This window comes from Myodes glareolus, chromosome 8 (assembly GCF_982192425.1).
Source record: "Myodes glareolus chromosome 8, mMyoGla1.1, whole genome shotgun sequence".
Taxonomy (NCBI): domain Eukaryota; kingdom Metazoa; phylum Chordata; class Mammalia; order Rodentia; family Cricetidae; genus Myodes; species Myodes glareolus.
This window is the reverse complement of record NC_142033.1, coordinates 15359665-15382055: the sequence shown is the minus strand read 5'-3', so window position 1 is coordinate 15382055 and position 22391 is coordinate 15359665. Positions and strand designations below refer to the sequence as shown.

At 38.9% G+C, this 22391-nt stretch overlaps 1 protein-coding gene across 2 annotated transcripts; it reads right to left on the bottom strand.

The window, feature by feature from the left end:
- Positions 1–676: 676 nt before the first annotated feature.
- Positions 677–22355, bottom strand: Rchy1 (ring finger and CHY zinc finger domain containing 1). 2 transcript variants are annotated; one of them, XM_048425463.3, is made up of 9 exons: positions 22216–22355; positions 13882–14001; positions 13539–13654; positions 8634–8712; positions 6380–6424; positions 6220–6278; positions 6105–6131; positions 5195–5315; positions 677–3016 (listed from the first exon to the last, which is right to left on the bottom strand). In XM_048425463.3, exons 1-9 carry the CDS (start codon positions 22303–22305, stop codon positions 2888–2890), a joined length of 786 nt encoding a protein of 261 aa, XP_048281420.3. In that variant the 5' UTR covers positions 22306–22355; the 3' UTR covers positions 677–2887. The 2 variants fall into 2 exon arrangements, with proteins under 2 accessions (XP_048281420.3, XP_048281430.1); XM_048425473.3 differs by lacking the exons at positions 13539–13654; positions 13882–14001; positions 22216–22355 and adding an exon at positions 12718–12744.
- Positions 22356–22391: the final 36 nt, after the last annotated feature.

Sequence of the window (22391 nt, the reverse complement as noted above, 5' to 3'; positions counted from 1 at the left end):
CCAGCTGGAAAGCTGGCTGGCTGACCAACTGTGGCTTCCTATAAAATCAAAACACAAACTAAATACTTTCTTACTTCAAGAGTGAAGAACCAGGGCATAGGCACCATTTGAACAAAGCAAAACCAAGTTCCAGCAGGTCCTGGTATCCTGTTCATCACGGCTGATTCTTCAGCCCCTGCTAACCAGAACCACAAATTCTTTTTAATATTTTATTTATTTATTATGTATACAATATTCTGTCTGTGTGTATGCCTGCAGGCCAGAAGAGGGCACCAGACCCCATTACAGATGGTTGTGAGCCACCATGTGGTTGCTGGGAATTGAACTCAGGACCTTTAGAAGAGCAGGCAGTGCTCTTAACCTCTGAGCCATCTCTCCAAGCCCAGAACCACAAATTCTTAACTCAAAACAGCAAATGACTCTGAGGGTCATTAACATCACAAGTCAGGCCCCATCATGGGCACTGCTCTCAACATTCTCATCTTCCAAAGCTCCCACAGAACAGTTCACCAAGGCTTTCTCAATGACTTTTCTCACCCTAATTCCTACGTCCTTCTACAACCCTCTCAAAAACAACAGGGTCAGGTCTGTCACAGCAACACCCACTATTCTGACACCAACTTCTGTCCTAGTTAGGGTTATGATTTCTGTGATAAATCACCATAACCAAAGCAACTTGGGGAGGAAAGGGTTTATTGGCTTACCCTTCCACATCACTGTTCATCATCAAAGAAATTTGGAGCAGGAACTCAAACAGGACAGGACCTGAAGGCAGGAGACCATGGATGGGTGCTGCTTATTGATAAGCTCCTTATTCTTGCTCTGCCTGCTCTTACAGAACTCAGGACCACGAGCCAGGGGTGGTCCTCCTCCATCAGTCACTGATTAAGAAAATGCTCTACAGGCTTGCCTGAAGCCCAGTCTTATGAAGGCATTTTCTCAACTGAGGCTCCCGCTCTTGATGATTCTAGTTTGTGTCAAGGTGACATAAAAGTAGCTGGCACAGTATCCAAGCATTAGATCAAAAGAGAGATTATCTGTCTTCAGAAGGCCTCTTAGATATAAAAAAGCCCTGTACACACTGTACTTGGGTCACATCCATTCCCACTACTTCCCACCAAGATCCCCTAGCAAATCACATCCCAACTTTTATTTATTTTTTTTATTTTTGAGACACGGTCTTTCTGTGTAGCCCAGGATGGCCTTGATCTCAGAGATCTTCCTGCCTCTACCTCCTAAGTGATAGGATTAAAAGCAGGCAACAACATACCTGACTCCTGTCCTTTTTTAAAATTTATTTGTATATAAAAATATAAATTTTTGATTTAATTTATATGAATTTGTGTTGGAAACCCTGAAATTCTGGGGGAACTGGGAGTCAAACTCAGGTCCTTTGGAAGAGAAGCAAGTGCTCTTAACAACTGACCATCTCTCCATCTTACCCTACCTTTTCTTAATTAATAATACACTGGGTCCAATTAGTGCTGTCCATATACACAAAGGTGACACCATCCACTGGAGCATATATCACCACCAGAAACCCACACACTCTAATAATAGGTAGTTTTTCCTCCATCGGGAGCCATTCCTAGGGACAGGGTTTTAGGAATCACTCCTCCACCTCTTGCAGGATTTTAACTGGCTTAATCTCATACAGTTCTTGAGTGGGAAAACAGCATTTCCCAACTCTCCTCCTCATCCTCTTACGTTCTTTCCATCCACCTCCACTATGTTGTTCCTTGAACCTAGAGACCAGGGGGTTGACACAGATGACCCATTCATGGCTGGCACATTATTAATTTTGGTCCTAATTTAAGAGGTATATTTAATTCTATTATTTAAATACAAAAAAAGTATTATAAAATGCAAGTACTTGCCAGGAATAGCTCATCCCACTCATTCATCTTACTTCTGAGAATTATAAAACAATCCATTTGTTTACATTGAATACATATACTCCTTACATTAATTAAACAGAATATGTTGATCAGATACAAGGAATGGCAGAATGTACCACTACAAGAGCAGGAACTTTTGTATACACTATTCATTGTCATCTATAAAGCTTTGAGAATCATAACTGGATTACATCTGCTTGATAAATATCTGATGAACGAATTACAATGTGGAGAAGTTGTACAGAATTCATTGGCAGAATGAAAGAAATTACAACAATAATAGTTGCCTTAAAATCTCGGAAGAAATTCATTACTTCACAAGCCACTTTTTCCCAATCAATCATTTTTACAGAAAAACACCTCAAAAAAAAAAAAAAAGAAGAAGAAGAAGAGAACTTCTTTTACAATATAAAATGACCTTATTGTCACAATAAAAACAAAAATAAACAGCCTTGGGGGGAAAAAATCCTGTAAAACAAAGCCTCAGTATAATTTTATTGGTAGTTTTTTACATAGAATCTCACTTGTAGGACCCAAAGGACTGTCTTAGAAAATTTAAAACCATTAGATTTTAACAATAAGAACTTTAAAATTATATTACAGTCCTTAAAAATCAAAGACTAAAATTAAATGCAGTTCTATCAAGAACTATAAATGAACTCTGCGTGCATAGTGTCACTTAAAGTTCCATGAAAATATAAAATATTTCTATGTGTGTGACTATATCTGGGGCAAACATCATTGCTGGGGCAAACATTCAAAACTTGACTAAAAGAATTTCCAATCAACACATCAGCAGCGGCTTCATCCAGTACGAGTTACGGTAATTCCATCCAGAGAGCTTGAATCCGTAGGTGCATATAATATTACCTGCTGTTTTACGACATCACAGTTAGGACAGCATAGTTAGGACACATTCTGACAACAGGATCTTTTACACAGAGATTTATCTACATCACAGAACTGTTCTCCAGCTAAGGACAGGCTGCTCACTGCTGGTCCACTGCAGCTCTGCGGCCCCCAGCCTGAGCAGTATTATAGGAGTCACAGATCTTACATTTCATGCCTAAGATATGGAATTGGACTGTGGATCGCCCATTACAGTCATTGCAGAGAATCTGAAAAATGAAGAATAAGGACTTAAGCCTTGTAACTACAAGTGGCACTGTCTCTATAAAACAATCATTTGAGGGTCATATAAAAGGTTTGAGATACAGGCATATATCTATATACATTTCTGCAGTGAAAATGTCTTTTCTCCAATGAATATTTTAAAGATTATTAAGGTAGCTTTGAATTCTGAAAATACGAATCTGAGCATAGAAGACTCATTTTAAAATACTTTCTAAAAGTATACATAATACAAGCAAGAAAATTAGCACAGACATATTCAAATCTAACACTTATCATTAGGTAAACAATACTTAAAATATAAAATAACACGTGTAACGACTTCATTATTTTCACTGATACTCAGAATTAATCTTAACTAATAAGATTGAAATTTCTACAAATTGGAATATTTTTGCTTAATTTTTAGGTTTACTGTGCCTTAGGAATGAATCAAGAACAAGAGCATTTTCTAAGAGTTAAGCCAGAAAGCCTCTTGCTGGTCCCTAACATAATAAGGACTCAATGTCTTCTGGTGTTAAGACACTGAAAACTCAAAATGTTCATCTGAAAATACATCAACATACAACTACATAGCAGTTTTAGCATATACACATCATAAACAAATTCCATTTGTTCTTCACATAATTTGGAAAACTACTTTTAAGAATCCTACTTAAAAGCTGTGCCAAGGTGGCTCAGTGGGTTAGTGACCCCTTCTTAAAAAAAAAAAAAAAAAAAAAGAACCCTACTTAAAGGCAGAGATCAGAGGTTGTCTGAGACGTGACTACGGCGAGATGCAGCTGGTGGGGTGCAGCTGTTGAGGTGCTTGTTGTTTGGTTATGTTTTGTGGTGTGGTGTGGTGTGTGTGTGTGTGTGAGTGCGTGTGTGGTATGTGCGTGTGTGGGTATACCTGAGGTCCATGCTGGGTGTCTTCCCTTCAATGCTCTCCACCTTCACACCTGAGACAGTCCTCATGGGACATAAAGCTCAAGGACTCAGGTAGGCAGGCTGGTCAAGGGCTCTCAAGGGACTGACTCTACTTCCCCCTCAAGGACAAAGCTATAGCATGCAGTAACCATGCCTAGCTCTTTCCATGTTCTAGACATCCAAACTCAGGTCACTGTGCTTGGGTGGCAGACACTTTACCAAATGAGCCACCTCATCAGTCCTGGCCATAGGGTTTCTTCATAAGTGACAAAAATACTTTAAAATATTAAAATAAAAATTGTGGTACTGCTTGCAAAATTACATAAAAGTACTAGTAATCACTGAATTATATACATTTAAGGAATGGGCTCCAATGTATGTGACATGTACCTTCATAAAGCTATTATTTTTTTTAAAAAAGCATCTATATGAACACAGTAAACTTCAGCTACTAATAACCATCTCAATTACCAGATAGTATCTAAAGGATCTTCCATTGTCCAATTCAGTTACCAACACTAATTTTGGAACTTTATGGTGTAAATAAACCAGAAGGGGTTTTTGTTTTTGTTTACAGTGCTAGGATCAAACCCATGACCTTGCACATGCTAACTACTACTGAGTTATGTGTCCAATACTAAAAGTAATTATTTGGTTTTGTTTCCTCCTTGTGTTTGAAAGTATTTATAGACAATGAGAATATTTGTATGTTCAAAAGTTATGAAAGCATCAGAAAGCTATTTAATTTTTCAACCTGATTTAACTCAGTACCATGCTGAGAATAAACTACAGTGCAGCAACTCTCAGTTCTCCGTAGGGCCAAAGGGAATAAGCTAACTGAGACCAAATAAAGTCTACGGCAAAATAAAATGGGCATTAATCATTAAAGTCCAAAAGCTAGCTTTCAAACACCAGCAAATATATTCTCTTAAACCAAAATTTTGAATAATTTAAGTGAAACAGGTAAAATATCAGTGATTCACCTCTGACTCTGGCAAGCGATTTGTCAAAAATTCACAACAAAGTTTTTGCCTGCCATCTAGTGTTGAGGAAAAACTATACAAAGGTATTCTTAGGATTTTTTTCTCACCCTAGTCTGACACCAACATAAAAAAATTTTTTTTAAATAATTTATTTCCTTTGCTTTAATTAGTTACAGTGCCAAATAGTAATTTTGGGATAAATTCAAGCAAAGAAGTAAAAATAAGAAAGACTGTATCAGCAAGAAATCTAAAAAGTCCTAAGCATGGACTCACATCCACAGTCATATTCTGGTACTCAGATGGCATAGGGGTTTGTGCGACCTCATTATCCAGCTGTCTCCAGTACCGCGTCATATCTAAGGCAGAGTGCATACACAGTGGGCATCTGTAGCCTCTGCAAGAGAGAATAAATAGGATCTATATACAAGACACAAGCTCACTGGCACATAACCCGAATAGGGTAGTATTCTACATTTCAAGCTAACTTCTCAGGAACCTGAAAAATCTATGCAACAAAAAAGATAAATATTCAATTCTGTATTTTATGGTGTGTTTAAATACTAAGTCTTTATCCTCAACTCTCTAAAACAGAGAATTAGTCAACACTTTTTGTAGAACTATGTCTTTATTTAGTAATACCAATTAAACTATTCATTAGCAAAACAACTTCAATTCTGATTGAAAGAATTTCTATTCCTTAAAAAGTATTCCAATCATATTACTACTTCCTGTCTAAAATTTTCAATAGTTGCACCATTTCTACTCTTTCCTATTTTTCATTTTAGTTCCAGTTTTAAAGAACATTTTCTTTGTAGTTCATTGCTGGACCAATATAGAGAGCTAATAAAATGTGAACACTGTTCTTCAATGCTTTTACAATACCATGATTAATCCCAGTGGCAACTATGTGCCCCAGAACATATGGTTAGAAAACAAGAGGTTTTGCCCACCTCAAGCTACGTAAAGAAATAGGCATGATAAGGACATGGGAACAGAGATACAGTCCTGTTCCCCAAGATGCCATGGCCAGCTAAACACCAGTTATCTACTCTACCCACCTCCACATACGTCTGCCATACCCAAACAGTGTACCTAGCCACCATGGTTTGCCCACCTCCTCACCACCCTCCTCACAAAATCAAACATCTTAAAACTGTATGTTTTAAAATCCAAAAAAACTCACTCTTTTAGCATTTCTTCGTAACACGTTCTGAAAGAGAACAGAACAGTATTTCAGTAAAGAAAAACTACCTCCATTTGTTTCCAAACACTTCCAAGCAGGAAGAAAGTTATCTTACCTATGTAAGAGATGCCCACACGGCAAGACATGAGCAACAACGCGGGACGTGTGAATGTCCTAAAAGGAAAGGAAGCTATTAGTGCTGTATAAAGACACTAGCAACACTTGAGCACTTTAAACCGAAGAGATTTCCAAAGTGAAAAATTTTTCACACTCACCTCCAAACATATTGGACAATTCTGCCGAGAAACATTTTCAATACACTGTTTAAAGAAGAACCATACATTAACAAAAGCATGAAAAAATAAAAATGTCAGCTATAACAGCATTAATAAAAAAATAAAAATAAACTGATTAAAAGAGCCAATGAGATAACTCACTGGCCACCAAGCCAGAGGACCTGAGTTCAATCCCTGGAACCTACATGTTGGAAGGAGAGAACCCACTCCTGCAAGTTGTACTCTGGCCTCCATATGTACACTACTGAGGTGGAGTTAAGTTGGAATCTCAGCAGTGTGAGGTTTTTGCATAGCAATACATGTCTAATTATATAGAAGGAGACATCATTTTGGTTCTCAAGTACACTTTATATATATACAAACCCACATACCTTAACATTTACGTAATTAGGATGCTTCTGACAGTTAATGTCATCGCTGAGTGAACTAAATTCAAATGAAGTGAATATGCAATGGGCTGGTTGTGTGTATGCACACGTGTGCATGTGTGTATACAAATATATTCTATATATGCCATGGAAATCAGAACAAAGCCAAAGAAATACAATTCATAAGGCTATTGTATAGTCGAAAGTCATTCTCTATCCTGCCCAGTCCCACTGGACCAGTTTCTCTGGCGCCCACAAGTCTCCGCAGCCATTTAGAAAATAATCATTCAGATGCTTAATATTAATTACAATTGCTTGGCCAATGGTTCAGGCTTATGATTAGCCTGCTCCTACATATAAATTAACCCATTTCTAATTATCTGTGCATCACCACGTGGCTTTGTGGCATTACCTGTTCTCTAGCACATCTTGCTGTTCTGACTGCTCGCTAGTATCTCACCAGATCGAGCTCCCACATTACTGACTCCAAGCTATCTTCATTAGCCTGTCCTTTTAATTTTTTTAATTTAATGACTTTTGTTTATCTTGAGACAAGGCCCTTCTATGTAACTCAAGTGAGCCATGAACTTTCATGTACCACAACATCAGCCAGTTTATCTGACTATCGCCCCCCAATTTTTTATTTGTCTGTTGTTGTTGTTTGTTTGTTTGTTTGAGACAGGGTTTCTCCATAGCTTTGGAGTCTGTCGTGGAACCAGATCTTGTAGACCAGGCTGTCCTCGAACTCACAGAGATCCGCCTGCCTCTGCCTCCTGAGTGCTGGGATCAAAGGTGTGCATCACTATCGCCCAGCCACCCCAAAATTTTTAAGGTCAGACTCAATCTTTAACAAATTCATATCCTGCTCATCAAATTCCTTTAAGTTAAGACTGAGTATCTTGGGAGTTATCTTTACTCAGCCTCACTCTATTCTCAGTTATCATTTCTTAATGTCTGTTATTCATCCTAATTTTCCTCACTACTATATATTCCTTCTCTGTGACTCTCTTTGTGTGTGTGTGTGTCTGTCTACCTGTCTATCTGTCTCATCTTCAGACAGAAAGCTATTATTAGCCTCTTACTGAACTGCCCTCTATTTAATACTTTGCTTTGCTGATCCTCCATTCTTTATGTCCTTACAGTAGATAGAATCAGTACTATAAATACAGTATTTCATTAGATTGTTTTTAAATAAGAGAGAGGGTCTGAGATTACAATAAAATTCCTATATTCATATTTATAAGCCTTAATTATGAAAGAAATACAAAGAATACTTTCTAATTATTCTTACAACACTGTAAATAGTTATATCACTTAGTATTTTTCCTTTTACAATTAATTTTAGAAGCACTATCTATGATAAGAATCTGTACTCGCTATAAGTGGCCTTTAGACATAAAGCAAAGAAAAATCAGCCTACAGTCCACAACCCCAGAGAACCTAGACAACAAAGAGGACTCTAAGAGAGACATACATGGATCTATATAAAAAGATGAAGACAAGATTTCTTGAGTAAATTGAAGCGTGAAGGTCACAGGAGAAGAGTAGAAAGGGAGAGGGGAGGAAGGAAAGGGAGCAGAGAAAAATGTATAGTTCAATAAAGAAAAAATTCATGAACCGATCGAGAAGCTGCCAGCATTATGCTAATAACTTCTATAGGCATTCTTACATTACGAAAAGCAAACTGTAGATCAAATATTCTGAGGCATAGATTTTAGATTATCTTAATTCTACTTTTTAGAAAACAAAAGAACATAGTTGTAGTTGGTAATATATGAAAATTAGCATGTTTCCAAACATACTAGAATTTAAGCTTGTTTTCAAAAACACTAATAAGTTTGAAATTATGCAGCTGAATTAGATACCTTATGTTTTCCTCGAAGATTCATGGCTAGGCATAAGTTACATTTCAAGCAGTGGAAAAAATCTTCTTTTGGACCAATCCTAACAAAACACAATATGAAAGTCAAAAGAATATTTTTATCACATGATAATTTGTTCACTACATAATACCCAAACTCAGTCGCACTGTAGAAATATTCAAACACACTGAAGAACGCGGAGAAACGCCATCTTCCCAGTGTCCGTGGTAACAAGCACAGCAGCGACACTTGTATAAAATTGGATGTGGTGCACAGAACAGATGCACACAAGTTGAGCTTAATTTCTTACACAATTCTGCAGATGCCGTCCTGCAACTTATTTACACTTAGTAATATATCCTGATGATTGTGTCTGTCCATAGAAAACTACTTCATTCTTAATAGCCACACAGTAGTCATATGGCATAAATGTATCATAATTTTCAAAAATATTTCTTTATTGATAAAATTTTCAGTCTTTGTTTGTTTTGTTTTGTTTCAGTATTTTGAAGCTGAAAAAATTTACAATCTTTACTTGCTACCAATGACATAATTTAAAAACTTTCCAGCTAGCATTTAATCTGTATTTAGCCTATTTTTTTTACTATCCCTAAAAGTGACACTATTGAGTCAGAGAGTACTGGATCATCAACTGTGATATTGACAACCTGACCCCTCCAAAGACTGCTAGTTTACATGTCCACATGCATGTTCCTCACAACCTGGACTACATGGGCACAAAAATGATAGATAATATATGCTATTCTTTCATTTCTCAAATTACAAAGGACTATTTTTTAATGCTAAAGAACTGTTCAGATTTCTGTGAATTTTCTGTTAATGTGTTCTGTTCATTTCTCTACCTCAGTATTTGCCCTTTATCAATTAATTTAAAAGAAGCCTTATACAGCCTGGATATTCACTTTTCACTATGTATGTTATAATTACTGGTCTGTTGTCTAGCTCTTCATAAAGATCCACCATTACTTTATATTTATTAAAATGAGTCAGTAGTTAAAAGCAATACTGCCCTTGCAGATGACCCACATTCAGCTCCCAACACCCATGGCAAACAGCTCACAATCACCCACACTTCCAGCTCCAGGGGATCTGACCTCTAGCCACCACAGTCACCTACGCTCACAAGTACACACACACAATTTAAAATAAAAACAAAAAGTAAAACTTAAAGGCCATCAATATTTTCCTTTATAGTTTATGCTTTTTGCCCACTATTTATGAAAAACTTATGTAAACTATATATCGAAAACATTCTCCTTTGTATACACTAACAGTTAAAATAACTCATTTTATATTTTCTTCAGGTTAAAGCTCATTATAAAATTTATAATATAATATAATATAAAATATAAATAATATAATGATAAAAATAAGACTGCTAGCTGGGAGCCGGGTGGTGGTAGCACACACCTTTAATCCCAGCACTCAGGAAGCAGAGGTAGGTAGGTGGATCTCTGTGAGTTTGAGGCCAGCCTGATCCACAGAGCTAGACAGGTTCCAAAGCTACAGAGAAACCCTGTATCAAGAAACTTAGAAAAAAAAAATTGCTAGCTGATCCCTACATTTCTATTCTTTCTTTCACAATAAAACATTTATTTAAAAGGCAGTTATTCAGACCTATCCTGAAAACAGACAATTTCCCATCTTCTTTGGAGACTGTGAAAAGACCCAATTTTCTTGTGTGAGAAGCGCTCTACGAGATGACCCAGGGAGCACAGGCCAGCGGTCGGCCAGCCTGACTGCATTCCCTGAAACTCACATCGTGGAAGGAGGGAACAGACTCCTTCCAACAATCCCAACTTCCACATGCACACATGGCACACAAATTAAAGGAAGAAATGAAGAATGAATGACAATTATTTTCTAATAAAGGGAAAGAGAATGCCTCCCTCACAAATCTAGTCATTTTTCCCTGCCCAGAATATGAGCCTGCAGAATCAAAGAAGAAAATACCTGGGGTCAGAATGTGGAGGGTGCTACGTTATTTAAGTACCTGAATTAGATTTTTCCATGAGAAATAAAATTCAGACTTTCATGAACTACTATTGAGTTTCTGTCACAAAATGCTAAAACCATTTTATAATGAATATGCACATTTCAGAATCAAGTTTTTTCCAAATAGATATCAATTATCTTTGCTTGTTTTGTTGGCTTTTGTTTGCTTTGCTTTTTGAGACAGGGTTTGTTTCTATAGCCTTGGTTTTCCTGGAACTAGCTCTGTAGATCAGGCTGGCTTTGAACTCAAAGAGATCAACCTGCCTCTGCCTCCCGAATGCTGGGATTAAAGGCATGATATCAGTTATCTTAATACCCTTTTTTCAATTTAGAATATCATTTTTGCTCCTGACTCATATTAATAAAAATCTAATCTTTACATGACAACAGAACACTACATTTAAAAGTAACATGACTTTTTAAAAAGTTATAGTGAGAGGATAATTTCAACTCTGCTGCAAATGCACACAGATTTTAGATTCCCTTTTGATATTTCAATCACTTCAAAACAACAGTGGCTGAAATGGCAGCACGCACCTATAATCACAGCCTTTGGATGCTGGAATAGAAGAGTATTAAGTCTGAGGTCAGACTATGCTGTACCAGGACTGTCTCAAACAAATGAAAAGGAATCCTTGATGTCACACATTATTTCTGAATAGAGGTAGCAGTTATCAATCTATGTAACAGGTTTTATTTCTCTTATCTTTGAAAAAAATCTTTGAAAACTCAAGTTCTGTAAATCCTCCAGGTGAAAGCTCAGTGTGCCAAGGCAGTCATTAAAGCACTAGTGAGGGGCTAGGGCAACAGCTGCTCTTCCAGAGGACCTGGGCTCCATTTGCAAAATCTACATGGCAGCTCACAACCCAGCGATCTGAAGCCCTACATGAGCTGCCAGCAAAGCACACATACACATCAAATAAAATTTTAAGTAAAAAAATCAACTACTGAGCCAGGCACAAAGGTGCACCCCTTTAACTCCAGTACTCAGGAGGCAGAAGCAGGCAGATCTCTCTGACTTACAGGCTGGCCTGGTCTACATAGTAAGTTCTAGGCCAGAGTAAGACCTTGCCTTAAAAAAAAAAACCACACCCCACAATTACTAAATAGACACTTCAAAGACTTTTTAAAAACAAAGTGTTAATATCTGCTAAATGCTTGAAGTAATCACAATCATTCACCTCAAACATGAGTTACATCATTTGATGCTCAGTAAGATAAAAATGAAACGCTTTTCATTTCAGAATTTTTTTAAATATTTACTTCAGATTTTTCATAACTTAATTCTCATATGATAAGGATTGTAAGCAAACTTAAAGCACAACATTCTTAGAGGTCTCTAAGTATGGCAGAAACACAGAAAAGTCCCCACTATTTGCAAGACCCTCAGGTTTCTTTCTGTGCTGCTCACAGCACCACACCGTCTATTACAAAGGCATTAAGGATGCAGACTTCTTGGTAGGCTTTGTCAGCTCTTCTTCATCACATTGAAAAGGCTGAAATTTTTCTTTTTCATTCAAAATGGCAAAAAGTAAAACAAAAAGATAAATGAAGAGGCACACAGCATGCTACATTCCAGACTGTGTTTTTTTTCCTACCTAGCTTCTAACATCTGGACCAAACTGTTCTAATGACAGGGAACTGTTAGCACATTGTAGGAATTCTAATAGCATTCTTGGCTTGTACCCAGTAAATGTTATGACAACACAAAATGGCTTCACAACCAAACTATTCTCTCAAGGCAAAATCATCCTTACTAAATTAAATAAATAAATAGATAATAAGAATCCATAAAATCTCACCAGTATCACCACCCAAACATGAACTCAACAAGGACTCAAAAAACATGCCAAACTTTGCAGGGGAAAAGCCAACGAAGCCTCAACTCTACACAAAGAACTACAGGCAACTGAAGCTGGGAGAAGAGGTGGCCCTCCCCAGGGAAGAACACACCAATAGCTGTCCAGTGCGAAACAGCCCTGAAAACATGCATACAAGTCACATTATATCAACTCAGCAGGTTATATTTAAGAATGCTTATATACACAGAAATACACACATATACACATACCTATGTACGCTTATAATAATTGGTGACAAAATGGACCACAAATTTGAAAGAGCGTGGGGGAGTATATAGGAGGGCTTGAAAGAAGGAAAAAGAAAAGAGAAATGTTGTGATTTAAATACAATCTCAAAAATAAGCAAATACAAGAAGAACCACAGCGCTTAACTCTAACAATGAGCCCAACAGGCAATAAATCAGATCACTACTTTCAGATAACCATACCTTAGATGATGGTGTCACTTTTTAAAAAGTTAAGTCAGACAGTGGTGGCGTAAGTTTTTAACACCAGCACTCAGGAGGCAGAGGGAGGCAGATCTTTGAGTTTGAGGCCAGCATGAAATATACAGAAAGCAGTGAGAGCCTATCTCAAAACAAAACTAGCTAATTTTTTAAACTGGTTTACTGGTTTAAATGAGAATGTCATCCACAAGCTCCAGTATTTACCTTCTTGGTCCCCTGTTGGTGGTGACATCTGGGAAAGTTTAAGAGGTGTGCGCTTGCTAGAGGAAGTGTGTCCCTGAAGGGGAGCTTTGAGACCCAGGTGAGCTAGTTCTTTCTCTGCTTCCTGCTTGCAAGATGTGAGCTCTAGGCTGTCGAATCTGCCACCTGCTGCCAAACTGCCCCCCATGCAGTGTGTGTGTGAGTGTGTGTGTGTGTGTGTGTGTGTGTGTGCACACCAACTCTAACCACCACCAACTCTAACCCTCCGGAACCACAGCTCAAACTCTCCTCTCCTCCACATTTCAGCACAGCAACAGAAAAGTGACTAAGACACCATAATTGGCCAAATGCACAGGAAATATTGGGACATTGATATACAGTACCTACAAATTCCACAGTTCTCGCAATGATACTGTTTCTTATCTTTGTCAAACAGATGGCATATACTGCAGTAATATTCTCCAAACAGTGTGCTACAATGTTCACAAATCTGCTGGGCCTGAAAAAGACACCGTAGTTAAAAACTCAAGTAACTTTACCAAAACAATTTAAATATTCACAATTTATATGAAAGCATGTTTAGCTTATTTTTATGTTTTTAAACATCCAACTCAACAACGTTATTTACTCAGAGAGTTAGAGTTAAGTCTCATTTCCAACTTTTGATTAAAGTTTTTAATCCATCTTAAAACTTTAAAAAGTAAGGCAGGTGCCATAAAATCTTACATGCTGGAGTTTTTCACAGTTGATGCACTGCACTTCCTTTACTTTGAAACGATCCAGTTGGTGATCTTCATTGTTGTCATGACACAGCCGGCAAGTATAGAGTTTGTCACAACAAGGTGCCTAACACCCAGGGGAACAAAGGGAGCATAAAAAGACAAGTTAATTATAAAGAAAGAAAATTCCTACCTCCTTCTCTGGATCAAGATCAAAGATTACAACCGATGGATCCATGGCTAGATTTCATTTCTTGGCATATCTGCCTGAAAGACTCTAAATACAACTTTAAAACACAAACGTTATAAAGGCAGATATCTCTAGACAGAAAAATCAATCCCACAACTGAATCTCATTCTCAACCTAAATAGTAGATAACACCTTCTTAGATATTGCCAGAAAAAAAATCAACATCTAAACACAAACTGTTTTAACTTCACTAATATTTACTAATCATGATGCATATACCTAATATTGCACGGGATGCAATAAATTTGTTTGTTTTTAGAGAGGGTCTCTCAATGTAGTCCTGGCTGTCCTAAAACTAACTACGCCAGCTATGATCAGATTACCCTGCCTCCTAAGTGCAAGGGTTAAAAACATACACCTCCACACCCAGACTCACTGATTTTGAGAGTGTTAAAAACTGCCAATTGTCCACTGAAATCTGTTCCCTCCTTAGAGCAGATTATTCAACTATTCTCCAGCTGGATCTCACATAAAGATGATCAAATGCCTTACAATATGTTAAAATAATACAACAGAAAAAATTTGACTCTAAAATGACCAAGTGGAACAGTGGTCTTTACCCATCTGGATCACACTTGGAATTGTTACATGGAAAGAAATGTACAGAAATGTATTCTTGATTATTTAAACCTCATTATTGTTAGGTCATTTCATAAGTGTTTAACTTTTACCCCGTTATATCAAGAAATGCCAGGTTTGGGATGTAGATTATTGGTATAGTACTTTCCTGGCATTATGCAAGGTATTTGTTTCAATACCTAATCAAAAAAGAACATCTCTTTTATTTTTTTGGGGGGGGGAGGGGGAGCTGAAATGACCAAAATGTATGACATTGTCAGGGGGAAAAAATGTAGCTATAAGAAAGGAAGGAAGGGAGGGAGGGAGGGAGGGAAGGAGGGAGAAAAAAGAAATTCCCAGGCCAAATGTTTTTCCAGTATACTATTACTGTGCAGATCTGCACATTCTGACCATAAAAGGCTGTTACGGAATACACTCCATCTTTTAAGTGCTGTAACATATTATTGACTTCTTTTTCTCCAACATTATTCTTGACTAAATTTTAGTGACAAATATATCCACAATAATCCCTTCAATAACCTAAATTTTCTCATTTTAGATGGCCTTGTATCCCAATCCTCCTCTGCCACGCAGTCCCATCCCTAAGTGTGAACACAACGATACCCACAGCATTTCAGTCTCAGGCCCCTGTTAAGCTCTGAGACTCTTAAGGGTATCAAAGAACTTCTGCTTACCTGGACTACAGCTATCAATATCTCACATAAGAATTACTTATGTTTTTAAAGTATTGTAAATTGTTTCTCTTTCATGAGTTCTGACTCCTTCCACACTTTTGAGAAAATGTCTGCCATATACTCAAGCTTGAATAACCAATTAATTTAGAGCATAAAAAAAGTTCCATGAACAAAGCAACTAATTTACTTCACAAGCCAACTGCCTAAGAATCTTTACTCAGGAAAACCAAATGCTTGTTGAAAGTCTTCTATTTGTCAAATAAGCTACTAAAAGATATGGATGAGAATGAGCTAAGATTTGATAATTATTAATTTTAGCACTTCATCAATGACATTTTTAAGTGACACTGGCTCTAAATGTAGGTATACTACAGTGTACCTGATCGCAATACAAAATCCCTGCTTGATTCACACGGAGACTAATTTTAATCATTGCTTTCCACCATCAGTATAAATGACAACACACTGGATACAGAACATCTACTATCCTACAAAGTAGTTTTTAGAGATTCCTGTGGACCCAGTCATCACACTCTGGAACTGCTGCTCCTGAGAAAGAACTGTACTAGCCCTGTATTTCAACTCCAACAAAGAAATTCTCTAGCCAATAACTCTCTACTCTTCTCAACTAACTCCGTGTGTTCCCTTGCACATAGCCTAGCTGCCTCCTCCTTTCTCCAAATACCAGACAGTTAAACCCTAACAATAGTTGAACCCTACTCCTACCCACTGACATGCATCAGAAGCAGCTAACCACAGCTGAAGTAAAACACCACCACACTGTCTGGTCTCCGTCTTTGTTTTTATTGTGTGACAGAGAAGAACACACTTTTGCATGCCTGCCCCCAAGCTTTTAAATTCTATTACTAGCTTTTAAATTCTATTACTCTGAGATTCCTGACAATACCTTTCATGAGTTGTGTGTGAACTTTTGAAGACTATAATAAGGAAAACTTCAGTTTTCTTCCCTTAAACACGGACACCATTATTAACAGAATTCATTTTTACACTAGTAGTGAAAATTGTACTAGAATTTATCACTAAAATTTTTATTTATTTTTTTAAAATGTCTTCATATCTTCACTGTCAAGTGACTTCTGTTCTTAACTTCTTGGGGCAATGATCAATAAAGATAAACTTCTTTGAATTTTCTGCACCATTCTTGGCACCTCAAATTATTCTTGCTTCACTGGACACTCAGAAAAAAAAATATTTTATTACCATCATTTCATAGTTAATGCTCTCATTCTTCTAGAGTCTATGCCTCAAGGTCTAGCACAGTGCTTCTCAACCTTCCTAATGCTGCAACCCTTTAAAACAGTTCCTCAGGCTATGGTGATTGACCCTGTGGCTAACATAGATAAGAATAATGGGTTACTATAAGTTAAAAGAGCTAATACGAAGCCTGAGCTAATGGGCCAATCAGTTTATAACTTATGGAGACCTCTGTGTAATTTTCTTTGGGACTTGTCAGCTTGGGAACTGGGCAGGACAGAAACCCCTACAAGCAGGCCCTCATGTTACAGATGGTGTCAACGTGTGGACAACTGCATCCACATAAAGCCTGAAAGAGCTCTAAGGAAGTAATTCTAGACAGAAAAGAATAACGTAAAGCATGCTTTTTTGGTAGTAGCAATTTCTCAGGTTTGCTCTGCTTGCTAAAGGCAAGCAAGCGCTCTCATCTAAGAGAGGCTTCCTGACTCAGCTTTAGCTATAAAGCCTTGCAGCTCTTTTAAGAGGTCCTGCCAAAAAACACTTACATAGTGTTGATGAAAAGCTGACCACATGCTTTTCGGTTTTCAGCCGTAGCAGGAAAAAAGGCTGTGCCCTTTTAAAATGCCGGCTTTCTGGGCCGTATCAGGGCAAACTCTGACTCTTCCAGGCAGGTGGTCCGACTACAGGACATTTGTGTGTGGTTTGTGAGCACACTGCTGCAGCTCGCTTGCTGGTAGGGACCTTGAAACACTGTAGAGTTTTGGCAATAAACGTGGTACCTCTGCCATGAGGCTGAAATCTCAGAAAGCTAAGAAATGGGTTGGATCCAGTCATCAAAGCCACGGCTTTAATCCTACCCATATTGTTTAGTAAATTAAAGACTCATGTGGTCAGAAAAAGAGAGAGATATACAGTAAAGATAGATTCAAAGATTTAAAAAAATCTAAATGATTTACTGTGTGTTAAAAATATATTCTGGCTTGGGAGAGAAAAGAAAAAGGTTAAAGTTCTTAAGAAAGAAAGAAAGAAAGAAAGAAAGAAAGAAAGAAAGAAAGAAAGAAAGAAAGAAAGAAAGAAAGAAAGAGAATAGTTGGGTGTGGCAGTACACAACTTTAATCCCAATGCTTGGGAGGCAGAGGCAGAAAAACCTCTGCAAATTCAAGGTGTGGTGGCAGACACCTTTAATCCCAAAGACTGGGAGGCAGAGCAGACAGGTCTCTGTGAGTTCAAGGTGTGGTAGCACAGGCCTTTAACCCCAAATCTTGAGAGGCAGAGGCAGACAGACCTCTGTGAATTCAAGGTGTGGTGGTGGACACCTTTAATCCCAGCACTTGGGAGGCAGAGGCAAGTGGATCTCTGTGAGTTCAAGGACAGCCTGGTCTACAGAGGGAGTTCCAGGACAAAGATACACAGAGAACATGTCTCAAATAGTCAAAAGTTAAAAGTAAAAATAAAAGAAATAGAGGTTAAAATAAAGCCATGTAATGATGAAAAATACAAAGAGAATCTTGATACTGTATGTTATTATGCTCTCTTTGAATTGTTTGAATGCTGAGGAAGGAGCAACAGCTGCTAAAAGATATTTGCTTATAAATGTTGCTGAATTAATCCAAGATAGATATTTTGAAAATACCTTGACTTCAAAATTGAAGTCAAAAGGTATGTTATTTTGGAGAAGAGATTTTGCTTTTGTTTCCACAGGAAACAAGAGGCTGTGGATTCATTTGAGTTAGGAAAAATCAGGTCTGATCAAGGAAGATCACCTGAGAAATCTCCAGTAGGAACAGATGGCCCAAATGTCTGAGTTCTACATCCAGAACAGATTCAAGACTGTTGTCTGAGATGATCAAGACTCACAGGATATTCCAGTCAGGACTTGATCATAATTCTAAATTTTCTTTAGGTCCCCATAAGATTATCAGTGCCCCCAACCAGCAGGAAGTAGCCTGAAATACTCCACCCACATTTCAAAAAAATGGACTATGGATATTTTCCTTTGCTTAAAAAAAGGGGGGGGGAGTGGTGTAGGACAATTCTAAATTCTGTCAATTACGTTTTAAATAAACTCTGATTGGCCAGTAGCCAAGCAGGAAGTAGGGGCAGGACAATCAGACAGGAAATAGAGACGGGGCAATGAGAACAGAAGTATTCTGGGAAGGAAGCTCTTTCCACAGTCTTCTCCAGACCAAGGAAGAAGCAAGATGTGAGCTGCCCCACTGAAAAAGGTACCAAGCTGTGGCTAACATAGATAAAAATAATGGGTTAATATAAGTTATAAGAGCTAATACGAAGCCTGAGCTAATGAGCCAATCCATTTATATAACTTATAGAGACCTCTGTGTGATTTTCTTTGAGACTTGCCGGCTGTGGTAACTGGGCAGGACAGAAACCCCCACAAGCAGGCCCTCATGTTACATAACCCCAACCACAAAATTATTTTATTGCCACTTCCTGTGATTTTTATAACCAATTGTTATGAATCATAATGTAAATATCTGCTATGTAGGATATCAGATATACAACCCTTGTGAGAGGGTCATTCCACTCCCTACGTCTAACCCCCACATTGAGAACCAGTGATCTAGATGCTCCTTTTACAGTTTCCCCTTTAAAATTCTGAATACCTCCTTCTTCCTGGCAACAGTCTGTCTGTTAATGATCTTGTTACTAATTTTACTATCAAAATAGTAGTAATCAAAATAAACTCACCCACAAGATCTATCAACCTTCTTGAGAATAAATATGCTTTATCTTCTAGGTAGAAACTAGACAGAAACTAGAATCACTTGGGAAGTGGGAACCTCAACTGAGGATTTGCCTCCATCAGATTACCCAGTTCTAACACCTGTGGGCATTTTTTGGATTCATGACTGATGTATGAAGGCCCAGACCACTGCCATCACTGCCATCCCTGGGCAGGTGATCCTGTATTATATAAGAAAGGATGCTGAGCGAGCCATGGAGTGCAAGCCAGTAGTAAGCAGCATTCCATAGCCTCAACTTCAGTTCCTACTTCCAGGTTCCTGCTCTTCATGAGATTCTGGCTTGGCTTCCCCTAATGAACTGTCATAAGAAGTGTAAGCAATAAACCCTTTGTTCCTCAAGTAGTTTTGGGTTATGGTGTTTATTACAGAACCAAACTACTGCACTCTGCCTTGTCTTCATCTACAAAGACTCTAGTTAGCCCAGGCTTGCAGCCAAGATCGGCTTCACATTGACTACTCAAGCAAGAACAGTAGCCCTAGAATGCTCCCTTTTCCTGCTGCATTACCAAGCGACCTCTTAGATCATTGCCCCAGTGTACAAAAACGTCTTCAGCAAAACAATGGCATTTGCTCTCCTTTGCAATAAAAATCCAAAAATTCTGTTATTTCCAGTATCCACTCCAATAAATCTTTATTTTGGATCATTTTATTGACATTTCTCTTGTCAAGATCAACCTTGACCTTCCCCTTGACAAACCAAAGGTCAACTGTCACTCCTTCTCTGATTGACGGCTGCACTTGAGCTTGCTCCTTCAAAGACCTCAGTCGGCCTCTCCTACTTAAGGAAGAGGGAGAGCGGAAAGAAGAGCAATGCTAGACACTTAGGGAAAAGCAGTTAAAGTGCTCTGAAACACAAATGTGTCTGTGAAATTGCTTTGCAGAGGCCAGGGAAGGGCAAGTTGGGAAATTCAGTTCCATATCTGACTTTGAGCCTATGAAAATATTGTAGTAGAAATGCAATCAGAAGAACAGTATTCAACTGTTTACACAACATTTGATAACTGATCAGTCTAAAAGAACTTCATCCAGTGCAATGAAACAATATTCACCAATCCTTGGCCTACAGGAAAGGGTTTAAATTGTCCCACAGATCTAAGTGTATCATTTAATCCTAGCTTTCAAGGTCAGTGACCAGCAGGGCTGACTGGTAAAGTGAAATGGGAGAAAAAAAGAAAGAAAGAAAGAAAGAAAGAAAGAAAGAAAGAAAGAAAGAAAGAAAGAGAGAGAAAGAAAGAGAAAAAAATGCTGATGACTGACAGTGGTGATTAATATCTACTACTCATTTCTGGGAATGCACCTCCTAAACAACTGTATTATTAATAAAAGAGGGACTTTCCCCACGGCAGTGGAGAGTGAACCTATAGACTCTCTGGTGAGGTTAGTACTACACACACACACACACACACACACACACGTGTCACCTCTCCCGACCCTTTTTCTCTTCCTTCCTGGCAGTAGCACCCCCAGGCTGGCATCTCTACTGCCTCCGCTTCACACATAGCTGGAAGTGCACCTCTGATAGAACTACAGGCCTTTACCTCTAACACCAGCCATGGAAAAAGGAACTTCTAGCCAGGCGGTGGTGGCACACGCCTTTAATCCCAGCACTCAGGAGGCAGAGGCTGGTGGATCTCTCCCAGTTCAGCCTGGTCTAAGGGACAGCTAGGGCTGTTACACAGAGAAACCCAGTATCATAAAACCAAAAAAGAAAAAAAAGCGGGGGAGGGGGGACTTCAGAAATTGACATTTTATATGCAAGCCATTTAAAAAGCAGCTTGCTCAAAATTACAGAGTAAATCTGGAATAGAACTAAGGTGGGGTTAAGCTATAGGATTCCAGCAATCAAGTTTCTTCTCAGTCGGAGGAGATTTCTGAAGCCCTAGCTGAACCGGGGCCTCCAGCATTTTAAGCACAAGGTCTACCGCTGAACTACTCCCCCAGATCAAATATCGGGCTTTCTCAACAAAATAGTCCCACTGCTTCCTTAAAAAAAAAAAAGTCAGTCCTAAAAGCAGTCAAGGTTCCCTGCCCCGTGGGAAGTCCAAGGTCCTCCCACTTCCATCCAGGTCTATGAAGGTGAGCATCCAAACCAGGCTCCCACAAAGCAGGATTGAATAGGGAGGGGGAGGGGGAGGGAAAGGGGAGGTGGGGAGGTGGAAATTTTTAATAAATAAATAAATTTAAAAAAAATAATAAAATAAAATGTATTAACTCTAAGTTAAAAAAAAGTCAGAAAACTCTTAACTGTGTGAAAGCCATTTTTAAAAACTCTAAATGACTAGGTTTCTTAAGCAGCAAAAATAATAGCATAAACGTCCTAGGCATTTCCCTGAAAGCCAATGTAATGGCAATCACACACTGTTTCTCATATCACACTTTCATAGTTTCTCCTTGACAGGTCTGGCCATCTCCTAGACAACAAAACGAAGCTGACAGGCCAGACCCTGAACTTGCTACACGAACAGAAGTTATATTCTGATTTTCTCTTTGCTTCGCCTCCTCACCGTCCTCCACATCTGACAGAGGTCCTGGAGCAATGCTCAGGACAGGCCTGCCACTACCTCCTTCTGCTGTCAACCGCAAATGACGACTCAAGCCATTGCGGAAGGGACTCCGTGCGAGGCCCCGCTCTCTACGAACAAGAACTCGGCTTGCAAAGTCCAAACGCTGAGATCGAGTCCAGGGCTCGTGCTCACCCTGCCCAAAAAGACTTCCCTGCAAGGGGAACCCATCCCAGATGCAGAAGGCATCTCAACAAGCCGATCAGTCTGAAACTTACGCCCAAGCCTAACCACCCGGCCCAAGCCGCCCCCGCCTAACCCGGCACCCCTTCAGGAAGCGCCCTTTAAAGTCGTCACCTTGAGGAGACAGCCCCGATCGTAGTGCTCGCAGCCCCGCCGCCCTCGCTCCAGGCTGCGGACGCCATCTTCCCGCGCCGTCGCCGCCATCTCCTCCACCTCCCCTCACGATCCACGGAACCTTCCCCCCAGCTTGGAAGCCACGCCTCGGAGCAGCGGAGCCTGCCTGACACGCC